At 39.0% G+C, this 21,453-nt stretch overlaps 1 protein-coding gene across 1 annotated transcript in view; it reads left to right on the top strand.

The window, feature by feature from the left end:
• Positions 1-21,453, top strand: part of TULP4 (tubby like protein 4) — a gene marked incomplete at its 3' end in the record, with an annotated part of 108,465 nt that overhangs the window by 49,605 nt on the left and 37,407 nt on the right. Inside the window, exons 2-3 of the mRNA XM_010019857.1 lie at positions 18,376-18,504; positions 18,818-18,979. Of these exons, the coding sequence (XP_010018159.1) occupies positions 18,376-18,504; positions 18,818-18,979 (291 nt within the window). The remainder of the gene's footprint in view (positions 1-18,375; positions 18,505-18,817; positions 18,980-21,453) is intronic.

The raw sequence follows: 21,453 nt of genomic DNA, 5'->3' as shown, positions 1-21,453 counted from the left end.
TTAGTAATAACAGTAAAAATGTGGAACTGCATGTGTTAGGCGGCTTTAGGAAGCGTCTGCAGAATTACAGCCCAGTAAGCTTATACTGGTAGTCAGTAAATTAGCTGAAATAATAGTTACTGACAGGTCACATTTCATAGATTGCAGCCATCAAGATCGCACAGAAGAAAATGGTGTCAGTGTCATGCCAAACTGAAGGTGAGGAAGGTGTTTTGACAGATGGGAAATCATTTGATTTAACTGATGAAAGCTTTTAGAAAGTTTTATCATCCTTCACAGATGGCTATTAAGAAACATGGTGCTATTAAAACGAGAGTCAGTTTGTTGGCACCACTCAGAATCTGTACTGGAGAAATAAGCAAAAGGCACATCAGCTGGTTAGACCTTCTAACAGTGGTATGCTGATAAATCCCCACTTGAAACTGGTGGGCACTGTTCTGTTCTTACAGCCATGAAGTGGCACTGATGTGGGACTCTGCCTGCCCCACTAACCCTGCCGAAAGTCAGAACTGGGAAGTATCTGAATGGTGGCTGATCCCTGAGCATGGAGAGGTATGAGGCTGCATGTCCTGCACCCCTCCCTGGAGACTTCAATTTAGCAAAGACCTGGACCTGAGAATAGCAAGCTCTTTCTCGGTATGCAGCTGACTTGAAAAATACAGTAGTAAAATAAAAAATCCCAGTAGTTTTGAAAACGTACAATTAAGAATAGGAAAAGTAATGAAGAAAAGCAAGGAGAATGTTACCAAATGTAAAAGCCGATATATGAAGAACGCCCTCATCTCACCTCAGAATAGCATTCAAGAGTTAGTGGGAGTTCTGGGAACACGAGATGAAGCTGAAAAAGGATCGGGGAAATCTCAGTTGTGGAGAGTGGCTGAAGACTGTGGCTGTTTACCTTAGAAAGCAATGAGTCAGAGAAGAGATGTGCTAAAACTGTGTAAATCAGTAAATGGTAACAGAAAAGGTAGATTGGGGTAGTTTCTTTTTTCCTTGTCTCAAAGTACTAAAGTAGGTGGATATTTAAAGGAATCAGAAGGTTGCAAATACCAAAACTGATAAAAGGAAATTCTTAATCAGATCTATGATTAAGTTATGAAAGTTACTAAAGCAGTAAGTTGTTATGCTGAAGAATTTAACAAGGCTTTAAAAAGCTTAATTTATTGGCTATCAGAAATATTTACAGCTGCCGTAGTCCATGCTGCCAAATTTTGAAGGGGATATTAAGCCTCACACATGTGATTTTTGAGACAGTCTCGAGCTGCCAGAGGAATCTTTCTGTTTGTTTGCTGGTTGTTCTTCCTTCCTAATGTAAAGTGCTGTGTTGGACTTCAGTGATGAAATTCATATAATATTTGTATAAAAGGTGTGAAATTAGTTCTGATTCTGAGTAACATCCTATAAAGAGCATTCTGTGTGAGTGATACCTGAATTCAGAATGGTATGCTCTATTTTCAGGCACTGGCTGAACAGAGTAGCCTGAGGGGTGGTTAAGGATGGTTCCTAGCATCTCTTGAAGTCACCAAGGTCTGTGGCTAAACAGAAGCGTGGAGGTATCGGATTCCAGAAAGTAATAAGGTCAGGAACTGATGCAGTTGTAATTCAGGTAGAAGGTGTTGGGTTGCTTTTTTTGGTCGTACATGCATTACGTATATGAGTAAAAAGTCTTCATCTCTTAAAAGTACCCTTAAAGCAAGAGCACTTTCTGCACTTGTGCTCTGGAGTTCATTTCACTAAGAGTGACTGGAGCACATGATGTAAGCAACTGTTGTTGTCTTCACCTGATGTCTTCAGTTGGACTGTTGAAATAAAATAGGCAAACCTAAACTAAGGGAAAATGTGTTTGCCTACAAAAGCACATCTCCTTGGTGCAGTTCCACTATGCATGGTTTTCATGGATATGCATGTGAGTACATGATACGTATGCGATACATATGTGAGTACAGGGTGATGAGCTGTTCATCATTTTTTATAAGGTTTCAGTGGTATTAAATTATATTTGTCCCTAAATGAATTTGATGGTGACACTTGACAGACATCAGTCAGTTCATGTAGTCCTGCTATTTCACGTGATAGTCCCCTCCTCAGGAATTGTTCTTGCCGTCTTACGAGTGTGTTCATCTTAGTGTTGGTGTATTTATTCTCTGAGTTGTGACATATTTTAAGATAATTAAAAAAACCCCAAGCAATAATTAATGACATTGTCTGCAGATCTTACAGGTCTGAGATAAATATTTGAAAGGACTTTTGAAATCAAATCCTCTTGAGAAGGGAGAGCTATATATGCAAAAAATAAATTAATTTCTGCATAACTGCCAGAAGGTAAGGTAATTCCAAAATGTTAATGGAAAATGGTGATATTTGGCCTTCACATGGCAAGCGTAACACAAACCTGATGATTTGAATGGGTAAAATAGCATGGAAAAAAGCCACCTTACTGGAGATTTTTAGGAAATCATGCATATGCCCTATGTAATAACAGATTTTTTTGAAAATGAAAAAGGCTAGCATGATTATGGTTAAGATGGTGTTAACTAATTGGATTATAAATGCAAATAAAACTGTTGCCTTTAGATGGCTGGCTTATAGTTTTCAGTATCTCAGCTATCATGGTTTCACTGCATAATAACAGTCTCTCCAGTGCATGAGTCTGCATCACATGCTTTTATTTTTAGTATTGATAAATCCAGTATGTCAAGATCATGTGAGACTGGGAGTCATGCTGGGCACCAGGGGCTGCTCAGTAGCTGCCTTTTCTGCACTCCCTCACTCTCTGCTGAGAGACACTGTCCAGGACTTCACGAATCGTGTTCATTCCCCTCTACAAAGGTGTCAGCTTTGGCAAACAGCATGTTAAAAGCAAAATCATTCTTTGGAGTTTGAGACTTGGTGGTGCACACAGTGCCATGAGGCTTGGGAGCATGGTTGCAAGCCAGGCAGGGTACCCTGGCCATGGCTCATACAAGGCAGTGAGTGAGCAGGTGTCAGCATCATGATACTGTGGGTATAATAAGGTACAACAATGCAAAAATGTTTTTGTTGGTATCTTCTACAGGAACATACTTTGAAGGAATTGCCATATAGTAATGGTAGAAAAGTGGGATGTTACTGCAAGGATGTGGTAGGTGCCAATATGGAGTTTGCTGAAAAACTTCCATCCGTAGAGGTGAAGCACAGAGCAGGAGGATGCAGTGGTTGCCACGAGCCACATGTCCACCTTCCAGCTGAGGTTCTGGAATGGGGCATGGTGCTGAGAGCTGCAGCTGTGGGATCCCTGTGCTCTACTGTTTGGTGATGCTTAGCTGGATCCTTCTCAGCTCAGCTTCAATTTCTTGCCCTGTGCTTGGCTACAAGTCAATTTACTGTGGCTCCTTCATTCCTTCATCTAAACACTGTGATACTCGATGGTCTGTGTAGCGTCCTTGAATCCTCTACAGAGTACTCTTTGGTGGTAGGTAGAGGGCTTTGCTGGTGAGAATCACTCCTTGTTGGATCTTGGGTCCCATTTATGACTCCATGCTTTTGATCTGTTAGGCTAACGCTCCATCTCCCTTTTTTTGGAGAGAGTGAGACACTCTGATTTCTCTATTACGATATGATCCACTCAGCACCACCTCATACAGTCAAGTCAGATCACTAGCTGCTTAATAATATGACAAATAATTTCCAAATAGATGTGTTTGATCATCATGCTAATGACGTTACCGCTTTGTTACTAAAGGTTTCTGAAAAAGTAGCTGACTCCCAGCCTGTCTCACCCCATCTGTTGTTCTTTAGGGAGACGCAGTACTCTGGAAATGCTAGCAGAATAACATTTCAAAGTGTTACAAGAGCATACACAGAACAAAAGTTACTGGAATGACTGATTGCTTGCAGATCTGCATGCAGACGTGAAAATAGCTGGCAGACCATCTAGGCAACCATCACCTATACCCCCAGCCTATAGACAGACACAAAAATTGTGATTTAATCATAGCTATATAAAGACACAGATCATTCCCCTTCACCCTTATGCATGGAATAAGACTATATCTTTTGTTTTATCACATATTTACCATACTGAAATAGTATGTGTTTATTCCATAATAAACACATATTTGCTCACTTCAGCACTCAGGTGAGCTTTCAAGTGGTCCTGTTCTAGAAAAAAAAATAGAAAATTAAAATAATTTATTGTTGCATTTGTTAATAAAACACAATTCTTATTTCTTAAATCTCAGGTAATGAGTAAGAAAATGTTTTAATAATAGAACCACTGAGCTGCAATAACCTCATGTAGTCCGTTAGCACACACACAGAGAAAACAAGTCCCTGCAATATATACCTTCTTATGCTATGTGAAAATTTGTATGAAGTTGTTCCAAAGGTTGGCTTTATTCCACCTTTTCTTCTAGAAGACTGTTCAACCATTTCTTTCATTGCTGGAAGCTTTACTTGATATTTAAACTAAAATACAGTTTCTTGAATATAACCCTGTTACTTACAGTAACATTTAATAATGTTTTACCTTTTTTTATGTCATTCCAGTACTTGCTGACTGTTTGTATGACTTCACTTTGCCAGTGTGCATTTTTTTTGTTTTAGTGTTTCTCTTTAATCTACCATCTCAAAACTTTACTTACTTTTCTTGACTTTTAAATTCTTTTAAGAATATTAAACAAAATTACTTTAAAATCTTCCAGGTATCTAAAGAAACGAAACCAAAATTGTGTGTAGAGTGAAGACAAGTGTTTTCTTCAGCCCAGTCTGAAGTAATGCCCTTGCTGCTTGATAAGGGGATGTCCAGTGGCAGTGTTTTCTGCTTTTGAGGTTGAACTCATGGAACCAGTCAGAAGGCATGTCCTGTAGCACTTGTGAGGAACCTCTTGCATCTTGTATATTTGCAGCTTTAAATTCTTCTGTGATGTTTGTTCTAGATTGTTGCAGAACTGTGTCATTGCCTGATTATTCTGGTTAATATAAAGGTGCAGGGCGTTTTTCCTCCCTCAAACAAAGGCATCAGAAATGATGCAGATGAAGAAATAGTAAAAAGCCCCAAACAACAGTGTTTGTAAGGAAAATGCAGAATTGAGGGCAGGGAGAATCAATTTACACCGTTACTTGTGTACGTAGTCTCAAACCCTTCACTGGAAATACCTAATACGTAGAGATGGAAGACTTAAGCATGGAGAGTGTGCCGGCCTGAAGAGTAGGAAGAAGGCTTTGTGGTGGGAGGAGGGCTGCAGTGGCTTGGTGTAGAAGGCTTGGTAGCACAGACATGGGCAGGCTCTTTAGGCAGGGTTGCGCCTGGTCACATGTAAGCTTACTGTTTGAAACAGTTATCAAGTTGGTGACTCTAGCTGTTAAGGGTGTTTGACGGAGCTGTAGAAATTATCAAGTCAAACCCATTGTTTAAATACGAATACCTTTGCTTTGAAATAAAATGGTAGAGAAGTTACCTTTTTAATTTAGGAATTTTTCACTTTTGGAAAGATTTGGCAGCCATCTGCTTCTGCTTCTTTGCTCTGCGTAGCTGGAATAATTCTTATTTTACTGAAAACCTGAAAGGAGAGACAGTTGCATTGAGACTTTCACATGACAGGAAAGAAGGAAATGGTATCTGGATAACATAGCAGCAGTGCACAGGCAGACATGCTTGCCTTACAGTTCATTTCTTCACTAGGTTTTTGTCTTGGTTATATTCCAGATGCTCGTTGACAAGAAAGTGACTTGGGATAGAAAACATCTGCTTATTTTGCCTGGTGAAACTTTTTTTAAGGATTTTACTGGGAGAAGAAAGAACAGTGTACTTACTGCTTTTCCTCTCTCTTCTTGGAGTGAACTGAAGGATAAACTATCTAAACTATAAAAATTGCTTTCCAGTGATGCAGTGCTTATAAGCTAGCTGGCTCAGGCTCTTGGATCCAGATCAGACAATCTGTCAGTCTGTGGTTCATATACTGGCTGGGTTGTTAAAGGTTGAATATTTTTGCTCTTTGGTCTCTTAGAAGCAAGTAAGTTTCACCTCAGTTCCTTGAAAACTGTTTTCTGTACCACAGGTAATCAGTATCTTTGTTAATATTTGCATTAGTTGAGGCTAAGTGTTGTCCTAGACAGTCAGATGTGTGTTTCCTATCACCTTTATGGCCCATGATCTGGTAGTCTCATGGTGATCCTTAACATCCCATTAGGGTGCCCAGACATCACATTCCCAACCCACATTTCAGCCCTCTAGAGTACATTGAGCAAGTACAGCCATTTTACAGTTCTGTAGAGCTAATCTTCCATGCAGTGCTTCCATAGCCTGCTTTTTGCTTTGTCTTCAAGGCTAAAAACTTTAAGGCATGTCCTTGTTCATAAACTCTGCAGTTCCAACAACATGAGGGTCTCTTCTGGTTAGGAATTCTTTATGCCACAGTGTTAAAACACAGTGGTAAAAAGGGATAGTGTGATTTGTGCTTTTCGGGGTTGTCCACTTTGCCTGTTGAGATCCTTCTATGTCGGTAACTGATTGAGCCCCTTATTTATAACTTCCTTGTGTCCTCTGGTAAGTCAGACAAGTAAAATCATTGATCACTTTGCAGGCTACATGATGGGACAGTTTTTATTTCATGAAGAACTAAGACATTTAGATAAAGGTGCTTAGAGGCGTTTGGTCTCAATACAGTCTGTGCAGAATTGCAGGCCAGCCAAACCAAGGATGGCATTTTCAAAATGTGCTATTTGGCATTTCTCAGGGTATGGCATTTCTCTAGCTAGTACTCACTTTATCAGAAGTATATATCGTATCATTTACAAATTAGGTGGGCCAATGTGTCTCAAGCCTGAATCAGAGCCTTCAGGGGTATAATAGACATATTAACCAAGTAATTCGTGGTTAGTATCTGTTGTTTTATTTATTGTAATATGATAAACAATTTTTTGCATGTAAATATTGTGATTTTTAGTTATTTGAATTGTTAATTCAGATTCTTTTTTGTACCTTTCTCTCCTGAGAGGCTCAGGTGCAGAGTGGCTCTCCTTCCATTTCTGCCTTTCCTGTGTTACTGCCCACTCCCCCCCTTGCGTTGTTCTCCTTGGAAGTGACACTATTTCATTTTACACTTTGTTTTCTATGTCCATCTCAGCAATGATGCAGTCCCCCCTATAGCTGCCCCAAACACTACTAGCTGAACATCTTAGGAAACGAACCCGCTCAGGGCAGCCGGGGCATTTGTGCCATGGCCTTGTGGTGGAAGTTAAAGCAGGTGTTTTACCTTTGCAAAGTAACGTGGTGGAGTTTCATCCTTCTTGCAGAAGGGTTAGGGATGTCTCTGTGAGTCATGCAAGGCCAGTCCAGGCAGTCCAATAAAGATTATGCAAATGCTTTCTTTTCTCAGTTTCTGTGAGTAATTTACGGTCACCAAAATTCCTCAGATGGCCAGACACGTTCTTGAGTGGCACACAGAGGTCTTACGGTTGGACTTGATGATCAAGATAACAATAGTTGGGTACTTCTTTGGGAATTTGAGGTAGTACAGTAATCCCACTTCAGCAGTGAAATGCCTGGCTATATCATTTGTCTGCAGTCTGCCTTATAACTCACCTTAATTAGATTAGTGCACAGGCATTATCACCTGGGAAATGTTAGTAGATTTGAAGAGCTGATCTGTGCTTTTACTGAAGTTTGGGTTATTTTTACTTCCTTGTGTTTGAAAAGAATAATTAAGGTTCAAGTATTTATAGCCGTCAGAGAAATAATCATTTTTGGACACCACTTTTTGACACTGAATTTTAAGATCTTTTCTGTTTGCATCACTGACAAAAATCAAGCTTTTACTGCAGTTCATGAAGGGGGAAGTTCATCTCCGTGGAGAGGATTTGCACTAAGCTTGTGCTGCAGTTAGGTCCCACATAAGAGTTGTTCAAGAGACTGTTACAGTGATTTCAGCTAAGCAGGTGCAAGCTAAGTTGTAGTCTACCCTTGTAAGATCATCAAGAGAGTCATTGCTCAGCTTCTGATTATACAATCTCTACAACAAATGCTAATGGAGATGTTCAGTAACTGCAATAATGTTACTTAATTGCAATGCTGTATGAGTTGTGTCCGACAAGCAAAAAATTATCTGTTACCTTTGTATATTTGGCAGACATAAGTATATTTGATATGGGCAGATACATGACCAGTATGTGGTCATGAGACACCATTATTTTTCTGCCCCTTCTCAGAATAGATTCCAGAAGATGAAGAACTTGTGTTGCCTCCTCTCTGTGTGTTAACTAGCACAGTTCTATAAAATAACATCTATATTACATTTTATGAGTTTCCTTTAAAGCTTCCTAGTACTGTAAGTTGCTTTGTTTTGTTTTTTCTTGGCTGTTCGTGTGCATGCATGTATACATGGAAAGATATAAAATTTTATTTCACTATTATGTGAACACTTCATCAGGAAATTTCAGCCACCAAACTGAGAAGATGGCGTATGAGGGAGGGCACTTCTGTCATAGTCACTTCACTGACTTTTTCCAGCAATTCGTTACCCTGAAAGTATTCCGAAACAAGATTTTTAGCATTTACAAGGTCCAAAGATACTATAGGAATTCCTAAGTAGCTGCTGTTGAGAAAGCAGAGTAGAGCTAGTTCATTTTGCATAGGAATGGTTTACATTAATATTTATTGTTATCCTGTCTCCTCTGGTTTTGGGTTTTGGGGTGGGATTTTTATTTTTATTTTTTTGTAATTATTTGGTTATCCATCTTTTTGGATATAATAACTGGTTCCAAATAGTATTTTGTCCTTGATTGCGTATTTTTAAAAAGAAGAGACAGAATAAAAGCCATAGGCTCTGCTGCAGGGTGTGCATGTCTCTGCATCCAGTATTTTTCTGTTATTTTAGCCAGGGGGAAAAAAAAGAGAATTTTAAATCTGTCTTATGTAGGGTGTTTTGGTTGTTTTCTTCTCCCCTCTCCTTGGAACTTCTAACAAAGATGTGCATGGTGTTTGAATTCATATATGGTGATGATGCATAAGCAGATGTCAATGAGTGTTATTCTTGTTTTTAAAGTTTGACATTATTTTACACTGAGCTTCGTATACACAGCCCAGAAGTGAAATGTAAATGTGGAGGTTGTAAAATGGTCCTGATTTATACCATCTGTAATGTCGTTTTGTCAGACGTTAGTGAAATGAGCATTAGGCTCATGTACTTTTAATTTGATGTAGGCTAAATACCAGAGAATTTTAAATCTGGTGCTTTTATTTCTTGCAGGAAAGTATTTGACCATAGATGCTCAAACCCAAGGAACTGCCAGCTCTGCACAGTTATTGCATGTGTCTTAATTTTAATAGCACTGGACCTTTCTAATGGTGCTCAGCAGTGATTTGCTAGAGAGAGGGGGAACTATTTTGCTCTGGGTATTTTATCTTAAGGCAAAATGGTTGTTCATCTTTAGTTAGAATAGTCATCTCTCTTTATTATGGTTTTTTTATCTGTATGGAAACTAGAACAAAGCAAAATCTTTCTCCTTTCAAGGTGGTGAAAGTACTACTGTATCCTTTGTTCATCCTTACCAACGTTCAGGTTTGATTTATTTTTAGTGAACTTGGTCTTGCCTGTGCACTTCTAGGGAGTATGTATGGGCAATTAAACAGAAGTATCTTGCAGGATGCTTAAAGACAAGAAGACTATCAACAGGAGATGGTGGTAATAATGTACATGCTATAAAGGAAGTGAGCATGGCACAAGTCTAAAAAAGATTTTTCTGTGGAAACAGTTATCTTTTCTGTGAAAGAGCTTTGAGGACTTAAGCATCCTTGTGAAGGGAAGGGAGTCAAAGCACACCATACTCCATATCACTGTCACTGTGTTGTCTGCGAGATGAGAGATGAGCAGACCTCTGCCTGTTTCCCTTCAAAAACTTGGTGTGCAGATTTCTTTGCATATGAGTGATTGACTTCAGCCCTTCACTTTTTTCATGCCTTAATTCTTTTCCTTCAGATTACACCTAACTATTTTCCTTAATAGCCCTAGAAGGAACAGTTAAGAAACATATTCAAATGAGAACTGGTAACCAGATACCAGCATCTTGTCATCCATGTTAGGTTCATATTGCCTGTCATTTCTGTTTCTCACATGCAGTTTCCAGTTGTGACAAGTGACCTGTCAAAGATCCTCAGCTGTCCAAACACGTTTGTCAGATATACTTTGGATACAGCTAATTTCTGGGGTTTGTTTTGTTTTATTTTGTGGTGGGTTTTGTTTTTTTTTTCCTAATGTCCCCTACAACTGTAGTTCTTTGAAGCCACAATAAAATGTGGTGTTTCCAAAGGGAAAAGAGTAATCTTTTTGGAACTGGCCCTGCGAGCCATTTCATTTGTAGGGACCATAACACTTCTTTGGTACCTGTGAGGGGTGTTGGGGATTCTTTCCTCTAACGTAAGTGATCAGATGGTATGTTTTGTGTTCTGTGAACATATAAAATGGTTACATAGCAAATCCTCGGGATTAATAGACTTTGGGAATGTATTTCTTAAAATGAAGTGTGTGACTTAAGGAACATATGAAGATTTGTAAATCTTTAGAGCCTTTCCGAGTCCTTGTCTTGGCAGTTTACTATCAAGGCTCCTAAATGTATTCAGTGAGATGTTGACAGTCTAGGTATTTTTAAGATGACATCTTACTCATACCGAGTACATTTCCTCCCAAAGTAGATGGCAAAACAAATTTTCCTTGCAGTTGCCTATTTGCCAAAATCATCACCTAAAGCTTTGAAAGGTCAAACTGTCTTCCCTTGGGGATTGGATATCAACCATGAGAAACCTTTCAAAAATAGGTATATGTGGTGGTATATATATAGTTATACTTGTGCCAGCCACAAGACACCTTTTAAATATAGGCATGTGTGGTGTTCATTTGCAAAGCAAATAGACAAAACTTGCTGGGGAGCATCAACACTCTTCCCAGTGGGTGAGCAAACCACACTATTACTTGCAGAGGGTACCAGCCACTCACATGGAGAGTGAGTGAGCTCTGCGTAAATGGTTACCTCCCCTGCAATAACTCAGAGGGTTATTGCTGGTCAACTGCACTGCTCCTACCTAGCATTTTCTCTTTCTACAGCTGAGCAGATGATCTGAGTCTTTGTCAGTCTGATGCATGCTCTTAGCACTACGAAAACAAATGCCAGTGAGAAAGGGGAAAAAAAGCAGAGCAAGCATATTGAAGTAAATGGCACAGATGTATTCTTCTAATGTATTCCTACATTGTACTTAACCTTAAACCCTTACCTGAGGTGTTCGAATCAGGGTTGTAATTGCTTTGGTGGAGGTTTTCACATGAAAGCCACAGAGAAATCTGTGGTCAGAAGAAGGTACAGAGTTGGACCTGAACCTTTCAGATCTGTTAAGGTCAGCACCTTATTGCTGGTCCAGCTTTACCTCTGATTTCAGTTAGTGCAAGGTTAGGTCCCCAGGTGACACAGATACACAGATGTTATGCTTAGTTTTTTGATAATGTTTTACCATTAAATCAGATTTCCAGTTTAAAAAAAGGGAGGGGAGGGGCTATTCAGTTTTGGTCTTTGCATGTGTCTTTTTGTATCTTTAAAACCCCCATAGTTAGTATCTTTTATGTTCTCTCTCACAAGAATGTTGTTATATTCGTTTAAATAGTATTTATAGAATTTATAGAAGTTGAAGCTTCTTTCCAAAAAGCAGAAAAAGCAAGATGACAGCTGCTGGCAGAATAATACACATTTTTCAAGGAAAAAATAGGATCATGGGATAAAGCAGCAGACCTCTAATGTACAAGTGGCAGTGAAAGGGCTGCCTGTGGCAGCAGCAGAACCCACCCGGAGCTGTGAGCAGCTGTGGTGCCATCGGTGCACATCACCAGTGACTGTAGCTTCTCCTGTGGCAGGGGTAGGGGTTATTAAAGGACATCCATCCCTGAGATATCTGGAGGCTACCCCAGTCCTTCCATGAAAAGAGTTTATTTTCTTATTATTTAGACAAAAGAAACATGAAGGATTTGCACAGTGTTTTCTGTCTCCCAGAACTCATTCACAGTTCATTTACTATGTAACATGCAGCCCCTGTTGTGACTTGGCAGTTTTTCCTCAAGACATGTAGACACTGACTATTATAAATTTGCTGTTCTTTAGCTGCAGCACAATGTTTGTTATAAATAGTAGTAGTTTCTTCTTGATAATGATTCCTTGATGGGTATCGTACCTTGGAAACTGACAGCTCTGTAAGTAAGCCTGTGTGTAATGTCACTGGAAACAAAAAGTCAAAGCTCTGCAGGTGTGGGAGGGACAGCAAGCATGTCACTGGAGAACGCAATGTAAGACAAGTAGGATAGGAAGATGGGTGTGCAAACTAGCTGTCTGCCATGTCTGCTGATTTTTTTGTGTAGTGCTATTAGTAGGAAAAATACTTAACATGGTGCTCTTTGTCTGCAGGATTACATCAGTTTGAATGGAGAGAATTATCCTCACATTATTGTCATGTAAGAAATGAGGGTCGCAAGTGAAGTTGAAAGTAAGAACCATTGCAAACAATTCGTTTGCAGCATAAGAAATTAGGAGAGACAAATTTGATTAGCCTTTATTTTAAAAACATTAATATTTTAAAAATAGTTAAACTTTATGTTTCATTCAACTAAACATAATCAGAACCATTTAGAACCAAGCACTGATTATAGGGGAAGTATAGTGAGAAGTAACAGCTTATTAACTGCAACCCTACTACTTATTCTGGGCACCTGTTGTTGCTTTCAAATTACATTTTAGTTCTAGAAATCACTTTAGTTAAGTAACTTAAGTCAACAACTGCACAAAGTTGGCACAATTTCCTCATGGATTTAATAGCGATGTGTATTCATGCACACCCCTGTGTTATACGTATGTAATGTGTGTATACATTATATCAATGTATCTCTATAATGATAGAGAGAGACACTGAACTGCCATAGCAAGTAAAGGTGGTTAGTGGTTTCTCTGGTCCCTTTACTTTTATGTTTCATTTCTGTTCCTCACTATATGCTCATCTTTTTTTCTCTGATACACTTACACATCTCTTCATCATTGTTGCCATTAATAAACCATAATGTGTGCCAGTGTGTTGCATGTACTGTATGCACATATTTCTTTGTACTTGAAACCATGAGTGAAAGTCAATGTACTTATTAGGGGATTGCATAATAGGATTGCTTGGTACAGCAATAGGTGATGCTCAGGGATCCGAGGTAGATTGTCCAGTTCCCTTTTGCAGTGCTTTGTTCCAACCCTTATATGTTCCATTAAAAACATAAGTACTTTCCCAAAACAGCACAGGATTGGAAGAAGCCTTTAGATAGCCTGTTCTGTACTCTGCTACTGTAGGCCATAGCCTAATCTCCTTTATTAGTTTTTCTGTTTCTGTCCTAGGAACAGTTAGATCTTTTGCCATCACTGCTTGGACGGTGGGTTCATAGCAGCACTTTCCATAGCATTAGAAATGTAGTATGATATTTTTTTTTTTTTTAGGGAGGAAAAAAAGGCCAGCAATTCTGTAGGATGTTCAGTATTGTATACACTCAGTGGAGTTATAATGCATCCCATCCTGCACACCCTGCAAAAGTGGCTAGTTCACTTGTAGTTTCAGAAATGCTCATGCAGGATAAAGGAACGTGGCCCTCCAGGTGTAGCAAATCATGCTGTAATCAAATAGTTGCCATCAAGTATCCTCTATATTGCTGCGAAAATCTGTCTACAAGCACATCTCCATAGTACATGTGAAAAGGAATGCTGGAGAAGACCTCTGTCTTTAGAGCATATGCATGCTCCCCAGTAAAATGGATGGAGGATCAAAGATTAAAAAAAAAGACTCACTGTGACTCACTACAGTGTTTCAGTAATAAATCTATCTAAATTTGGTATGGAACTCCAGGAACTAGTTGCCCTAGTTATTTACCCATTTAGTTTTTCTAGTTGTTTGTCTCTATAGCAATTATATAACATATGTTTTAGGAACTACAGGGGTAAGATTTCAGTAATTACTGGTGAGGCTGCACCTCAAATGCTCTGCTCAGTTCTGAGTCCCTCACTTCAAGAAAAACATTGAGGTGCTAGAGCATGACCAGAAAAAGGCAACAAAGCCGGTGAAGGGTCTGGAGAACAAGTCCTGAGAGGAGCAGCTGAGGGGACTGGGGTTGTTTAGCCTGGGGGAGAGAAGGCTCAGGGGGGACCTTATCGCTCTCTACAACTACCTGAAAGGAGGTTGTAGTGAGGTGGGGGTCGGTCTCTTCTCCCAAGTAACAAGCGATAGGACAAGAGGTAATGGCCTCAGGCTGTGCCAGGGGAGGTTTAGACTTGATATTGGGAACAATTTCTTCACAGAGAGGATAATCGGGCATTGGAACAGGCTGCCCAGGGCAGTGGTGGAATCACCATCCCTGGAAGTGTTCAAAAACTGTATAGATGAGGCCCTCAGGGATATAGTTTAGTGGTGGTCTTGGCAGTCCTGGGGTAATGGTTGGACTTGATGATCTTAAAGGTCTTTTCCAACCTGGTCGAGCCTATGATTCTATGAAATTACCAAACGTGTTCTCTGTTGGGAAGAGGTCACATTTACCATAATTCACATATTTGCTACTCCAAAAACTGCAGTTACTCAAAATTTCTTGTCTAAGATTTTAATAAATAATATCACTGCAAGCTGCATGATGGTCTTTCTGTAGCAGTGTCTTTCAAAGAAATGTGATGATCTTCCAGGCCAGAATCTGATTGGACTTTGTTTTGTTATTTGCACTAATGGACCAAAAAGCAATAGTGAATGGAAATGGAAATTTTTAAGTAAAACAAAAAATAAATTAGTGTCTGTTGTGTACAGATATTTCCTTGCCACAAGACTAGGCTGCTTCCAAATGAAGCATATGTGAAGATAAGTAGTACAGGGAAGTAACTGTGGTTCAAAAACTATAATTATGAACTGAGGTTCATAAGCTGTAATAACTGCACAACATTTTTAACTGAAAGGAAAACAAAAAAATTTAAAAGGAGCTCAAAAGACCGTGACGTAACAGCTCATTGAACTTCATGGAAAGCATCCTGTTTGGGAGCAACACATTGTTGTTTACATTGTACTTACTATATTATGTTAGGAGTTCCTTGAAGTTTTATTGATGGGCCATTATTTTCTTGTATGAGATAGCAGTTTAGAAGCTGATTATGTCTGGGATACAAACACAATTTGTGATTTTTATAGTATTTAAGAAACCCACAAACAAACAATAAATGAACCAAAATAATCAAGCAATACACGAAGGCTGTGTGGACCGCAAATCGGCCACAGACAACTTTCTCTGGCACATCAGCATTTTTGCTCTTTCAGTACAAAACAGTTTAGTCCTTCAGTGCTTGTGTGAAGATGCTAAGTGGAAAGCAGAGAACCATAAAGGCAGAAGTAAAGATGGGTCCCCTGTGAGTCGAAACTGTTAGTGAAAGTAATGGTATCTTTGCGTTTATGGGTTAGCAATAAAATTCCTCTTTGCAGAGGGGTAGTTCAAACTTATGCATTATTTAAGTGTGCTATCAATGGGGCATGTTTTCATATGCTTTACATTTTAGCCAGCATAAAAGCCAAAAGTTATCTTAATACTTAGGGCAATCCTTCTTCCTTTTTTTTTCTCTCTACTCCAGTATGTTAACTGTCAAAAATGAAATTGGAAATACTCAAAGTAGCTGTAGACTCAGCATCTGTAGTAAGATGTTAAATGTAAATGCTGGAAGCATCTTTAAAATGACCTCATAAAATGATAACATTTGCTCTGTGTTTAAAGAAGTTGAATTTTCAAATTACAAATTTGCTTCCTTATGAGGCTGTTATCAAAAGACATATAAAATCATTGTTTCATTATAATCTGTGATTTTTATTTTGGAAGTCACTAATTTATATCTAATTGGGATGGAGGGAGGGAGGCTTTAGTTAATCTTGTTTACATTCAAATGTACTCTTGGATTTTTCATCTAATCTGAATTAAAAACAGGTTGTACAGAATTTGAATCAAAAGTTACCTTCAAGTTTTAACAAGATTCCTATTTAAAATAGAAAAGAAACAAATTACATCAAGGTAATTGTTGTCACTTTGCCCATAATTTGTATCATAAAGTGAACTGGTATGGCTAACCTGTAAAATCATATGCTGTCTCAAGTCTTTGCTAGACAAAGTAGGGCAATTTTGTAACAGGTAGTAGCACCTTTGATGGTGTTAGCAAAAAAACCCAAACATGTTACTTGAACACAGTTAGTTTTATCTTTTGTTCCTAAATGTTCTCCAGCAGTTTGGTCTGTGTGATCTATGAAATGTCCAACATGAGCAGAGTCTAAGCATTAAAGGTCTGTTTTTAAGTGGTGATTAAGTACCTTCTGCTCCTTAAAAGTCATCGTAAGTCTTAGTGGCTCCCAGCCTTTGAAGATGAAGATATTTCAGTGTTATCCTTGGGGTTTTCTTCACTTTTTGTAATATTGTTAGACATTACTGGCAAGTACAGTTATGTTGTTGCATTTTGCCTCAGGGTGGATGAAATGATGGCTCTGTGCATGGGAGTTACATCAAAAAGAAAACAAAATTTTGACAAATCTGTGCTATTCTTGTTTAGGCAGAAGGGACAGAGCAAATTCTCTGCCAAAGTACAGCTGCTTATGTTGCTATGATGGAATATTTTATTGACTGCTCTTCCAATTTATTTTTTTTTTTAAAAAAGGAATATGTGATATAATCCATCTAGTGGCATGATATAATCTACCTGACTGGAGACAGGACTAGTGACTTGGAGTGCAGCTGCAAGGCTATAATCAAGTAGAAGCAAGTTTTTTTTTGCAGAATCTCAAATGGGATTTTTCTTAGCTATTTAACAACAGAGAGGTGGTTTGTCATACTCACTTCTCCCCTTAATCTTTGTGCATGCATGAAGAAACAGTTTGCTTGTGGTTGTTTAATCATTCAGAGGCTGGTGATTCAGGATGGCAAGCTCCACTCATCTAAATGTTCTGAAGTTCTGATCCTTGACTCTCCATGAATAAGTGTAGCGCTTGCTAAGTCAATGTAAGATCATATTCTTCAGCTGCCAAGTTTAGGTTTCATCTATGCATAGTTATATCCTAATTCTGAAAATGACTGCTGATTTCATTGTGAAGCATGAAGGGTCTGTCTACTCAAAGCTCATTTTAGGGCCAGAGTCTTTAGGAGGGTCAGCCAGTCTCTGTGAGAAGCAAAATGTATTTCAAGAAAATCTTCTCTTTGTGTCTCTTTTAGATGATTAATTATCTATTTAGATTTATGTAAAAGCATTCTTAGAGCTGGATGCCCAGTAAGTAATTAGTATAACTCTCTACTGATTGACTAATACGTGTTTTCTCTGTTGGTATATGCTGTGTCTCAAGGGTTGGACAGAGTCTTGGGCGACTTGGTTTGGTTTGAGGCATGCTTGCCCATGGCAGGGTGGTTGGAACTAGATGATCTTAAGGTCCGTTCCAACCCAAACCGTTCTATTATTCTATGAAAACAGCTAGGGGGCATCTCCTTGTGTATGAGCATAAGCATCCCATGTGTATCTGCATGTTTTTGAAATTAAACTTACTTGGAAGAAAAGGTTTTAAGATAAAGCTACTAACAGAAGATAAATGGTTTTACTGCTGATTTCTGAAGCAGGCACTAGGATGACATGCCTTTTTCAGTTTTATACTGAAGTCTCAAGAGATACTGTATTTGTTAAATTGATATTAATTAAAAATGAGAGAGCGATTTGGTAGGTTTAGACTTGATTAGTTTCTCCAGAAAAGCCCAGATAGCTCTAATGTGGAGAGAAGAGTATAAAACTGCTTTGACTTCCTTCTGCACTCAGTAGCAAAGCAACCTTGCTATGAAATGTCTACTTTTTAATAATTTGGGACTCTTAATTTTTCTTTTCATGTCACTGTTGATATGAGTATTCAGATTCAACCTGATACCAATGCATGCATCTTCATTTGAAGACAGCAGGAGGTGATGATTTGGCATAAAGTCTGATGGTGTCTGGGATTATGGTAGGGGAATGTTGAAGGAGTGTTGAATGGTCTGTACAGGGCCTCCTGTTTGCTGCTTCTGTATTGAAGTCCTGCATTCCAGTGTACAGTGTGATTTTACTGAAAGCATGCAATGCCTTCAAAAGAGGCTTGGTAGTGGGAGATGATGCATTTCCTGACAGCCATGACAAAACGATTCCAGCTGTTCTTAAGAGGCACCTAATGCTGTGCTGAAAATTGCAGGTTTGTACATCTTTAGGATTTAAATGCAGCAATGTCTATTTTGCAATATTGTTTAACTGGTTCTTATTAAGTACTTGTTAGCCAACATGCAGTTTTGGTAATGCTGTTTTTGTTTGTGATCTTTTAAGGTTGTGCTGGTGAGATGGAATGAACCGTTCCAGAAATTAGCAACCTGCGATGCAGATGGAGGAATATTTGTTTGGATACAATACGAAGGCAGATGGTCGGTGGAGCTTGTGAATGATCGCGGGGCACAGGTTGGTATGCATGTTTTCTCTGCAGTCAAGAGATATGTCCTGATCAACTCCTGAGAGGCAAAATAAAGAGGAAATGGTGCTTTATACATTTCAAAAAGAGAAAAGGAAACAATTATTTTTTGAAAGAAATATGCAAGAATTGTCACAAAGACACTTTGCAGGGACAGTTGCTTTGTCCAGTAGCCGTGACATCAGAGCTGCACCTGGGCTAATAGTTGCCTTGTCAAGTTCTGTGCAGTGCTACCTTTTATGAAAACAACAGAAAATTCCTATATGGCCCATATATCTATTTTCTTGTCTTTGATACATTAAGGTAAGCGACTTTACATGGAGCCATGATGGGACTCAAGCACTTATCTCCTATAGAGATGGATTTGTGCTGGTTGGTTCAGTCAGCGGTCAAAGACACTGGTCTTCAGAAATAAACTTGGAGAGTCAGATCACCTGTGGCATATGGACTCCAGATGACCAACAGGTAATGGTGCTTTTAGAGGTATTAACTGTGTTGCATTTATATGCTATAGAATACATCTCTTAAAAAGTTGTTCAGTGGTCCCTTTGTAAGAACAGTTTCCCTCTTCTGTACAGGAGCACCTGTACAGAACTGGTGCTCCCACATATGACAGTTCATTCTCATTAGGCAGATATGATAATGTACCAAGTTACGTATCATCACTTTTCATCCCGATTCACATGCGGTCTTACTCAAAGTTAGTTGTTTGAGGCAGGAATCTCTATTTCTACCCCTAATTTGCTGTTACAGCTATGTTGAAACTGCATTTGAGCAGAGATACAGCCTGGACTAGTGAACACCTGACTGGTCATTTCTGTATAAACCTGTCCAGTCTGCATTTGCAACAGAAGCAGCTCCAGTGACAGATATGATTATGTTTTGCCTACACATGAACAAATGAATCCAATTCATTAGTGTCAAAGACACCTCTCTGCCTTATGCAAACAACATAATTCAAAAGAAGGCCCTTTTTCCAACTGCTGAGTCTAAAACTTGCTGAGGTTTGAAAAATCCAGTTAAAAAAATCTTTACTCTTTTTCTAAAGAAGCATATGATACTGGTCACATCACCATTTATAGTGGGGCTTTAGCTAGCCCATCGTTTTCGTGTGCCTTTTGCCATTCACTGTTGAACTTACTGGCATGGTGTTTCCTTCCAAGTGTTTGCTGCCAATATGGTTAATGTATGTATAATGTAGTGCTGAAAGAAATTGTGGCAGTAGAATAGTGCAAAGAGAGACTGTGTTATGATCACAACTGGATTATTTTCCTTCCTTCCTTTTACACTGCCATGAAAAGGTGCTGGTTCAAGATCCAAGGTACCACTGGCTTTAATTTACGATACTGTAAATCCATCCAAGATAGAGTTATTTTGGGAATCGCTAGTGGAATATAATAGCACTAATAATACGCATTTTGCAGCGGCATCTAATCATTTTAGAGTGCTCTGCAAAGAATAATGATTTAATTATTGCAACACTACTCTTTAAAGCCAGGGAGTCTAACTGCCTCTTTTTGAATCTGGGAAAATGTAAATAAATAATTTACTCAAGATCAAGAGGAAAGGACAAGAAGCAGAAACAGGAGGAGAAACTAAGATCTAATAGCTCTCAGTTCTATGTTTTAAACATGAGGCCATCCCATTTGTGTGATACTCAGTTGTTGCTGCAGTATTTGGAAATATCTTCACTTGAGTATGTAATTTGGGGTGACTGACTGCCTTTAATTCAATTTAGGCAATATGTTTGTACTTTCTAATCCAGATGCTTCCTTAAGTGGTTATTCCAGGGAACACTTGTTAGTGTCCACCTAAGCACATACAAACATAATGGCCAGTTCCAGAGTTACAGACTTTACTACTGACAAACTCACTAAAATAGAGACCACAAGCCTGATGTTGCTCTGCACCATCTCCTAACTACAGGATTTGCATGTTAAGTGATGATGGATCTTGGTACTGTTCTCCAGAGTTGGTGGAAAGAAGTGATCTTCTAAAATATGTCTAGATGTATTTGCCTCTGGAGGCACAGGGGAACATGATTCACTGAAGTACCAGGTGAGCGACTATGCTCAGTTCAAGCTAAAAACAGCAAACGGGCCGGGGCGGGGGGAAGGACATTGCATATATTACACACAAATAAGCACATACAGAAATGGATACCCTTACTAACTTACCTCCTAATCTAATTTCTCTCATGATTTGTATCTGTGCAAATGAGAACAGGATATTATTCTAGTCTAGAATAGCTTCAGCGTCTTCACTATTGCCCAATGTAAGCTACTTGTCAGTACAGCAAGTGAAAGTTAGATGTCAACATTTAAATTTATATTTTCATACTATTCTTTTTGTCACCCCTTTCTGGCACCATGAAAATTGCTAGTGAAAGTATTCCTGGAAAATGTCCCATGACCTTTAACACAATTAACTTCGAAAGTTAAATTTCCAAGTGGAATGTAGTGTTCAGTATCAGTTTTCTATCGTCCTGATAAAAATTTGCTCAAGGTAGTCTGGCTGGCTGTTCACTTCACGCTTCAGTTCTCTTAAATTTCTTCCTCAGTCCTCTGCTGCACCCATCCATCTCTTCAAGTCTCATCTTCCATCTTTTCTCCTACCTGTCTCTTTGATATCAGTAGGCTATCACCTCTGACACTCCTCACCACAGCTCTGTGGCATCTCTGCAAGGGGAGGGTAATTTCCTACTGCCATCTTTCTGTTGGAGGCAAGAAATGGTTGAAGCTACAGTATTTCCACCATCATCTTGTTTGACGAACGTGTGTGGCCTCTGGGGTTTTGTCCTTGTTGTGCATTGACTGAGGCTTGTAAATAAAGCTCCTGAGGGAGTGGCTGATGTCACCTGTGGTTGAATCTCTGTACTTAATGCTTCCCAAGGTCTTCTAAGAGCCTAGAGATGGGATGAGAGCTAGAGACATAGCCAG

This window comes from Nestor notabilis, unplaced genomic scaffold (genome assembly GCF_000696875.1).
Source record: "Nestor notabilis isolate BGI_N333 unplaced genomic scaffold, ASM69687v1 scaffold2278, whole genome shotgun sequence".
Lineage (NCBI taxonomy): Eukaryota > Metazoa > Chordata > Aves > Psittaciformes > Psittacidae > Nestor > Nestor notabilis.
This window is presented reverse-complemented; position numbering and strand designations above follow the sequence as displayed.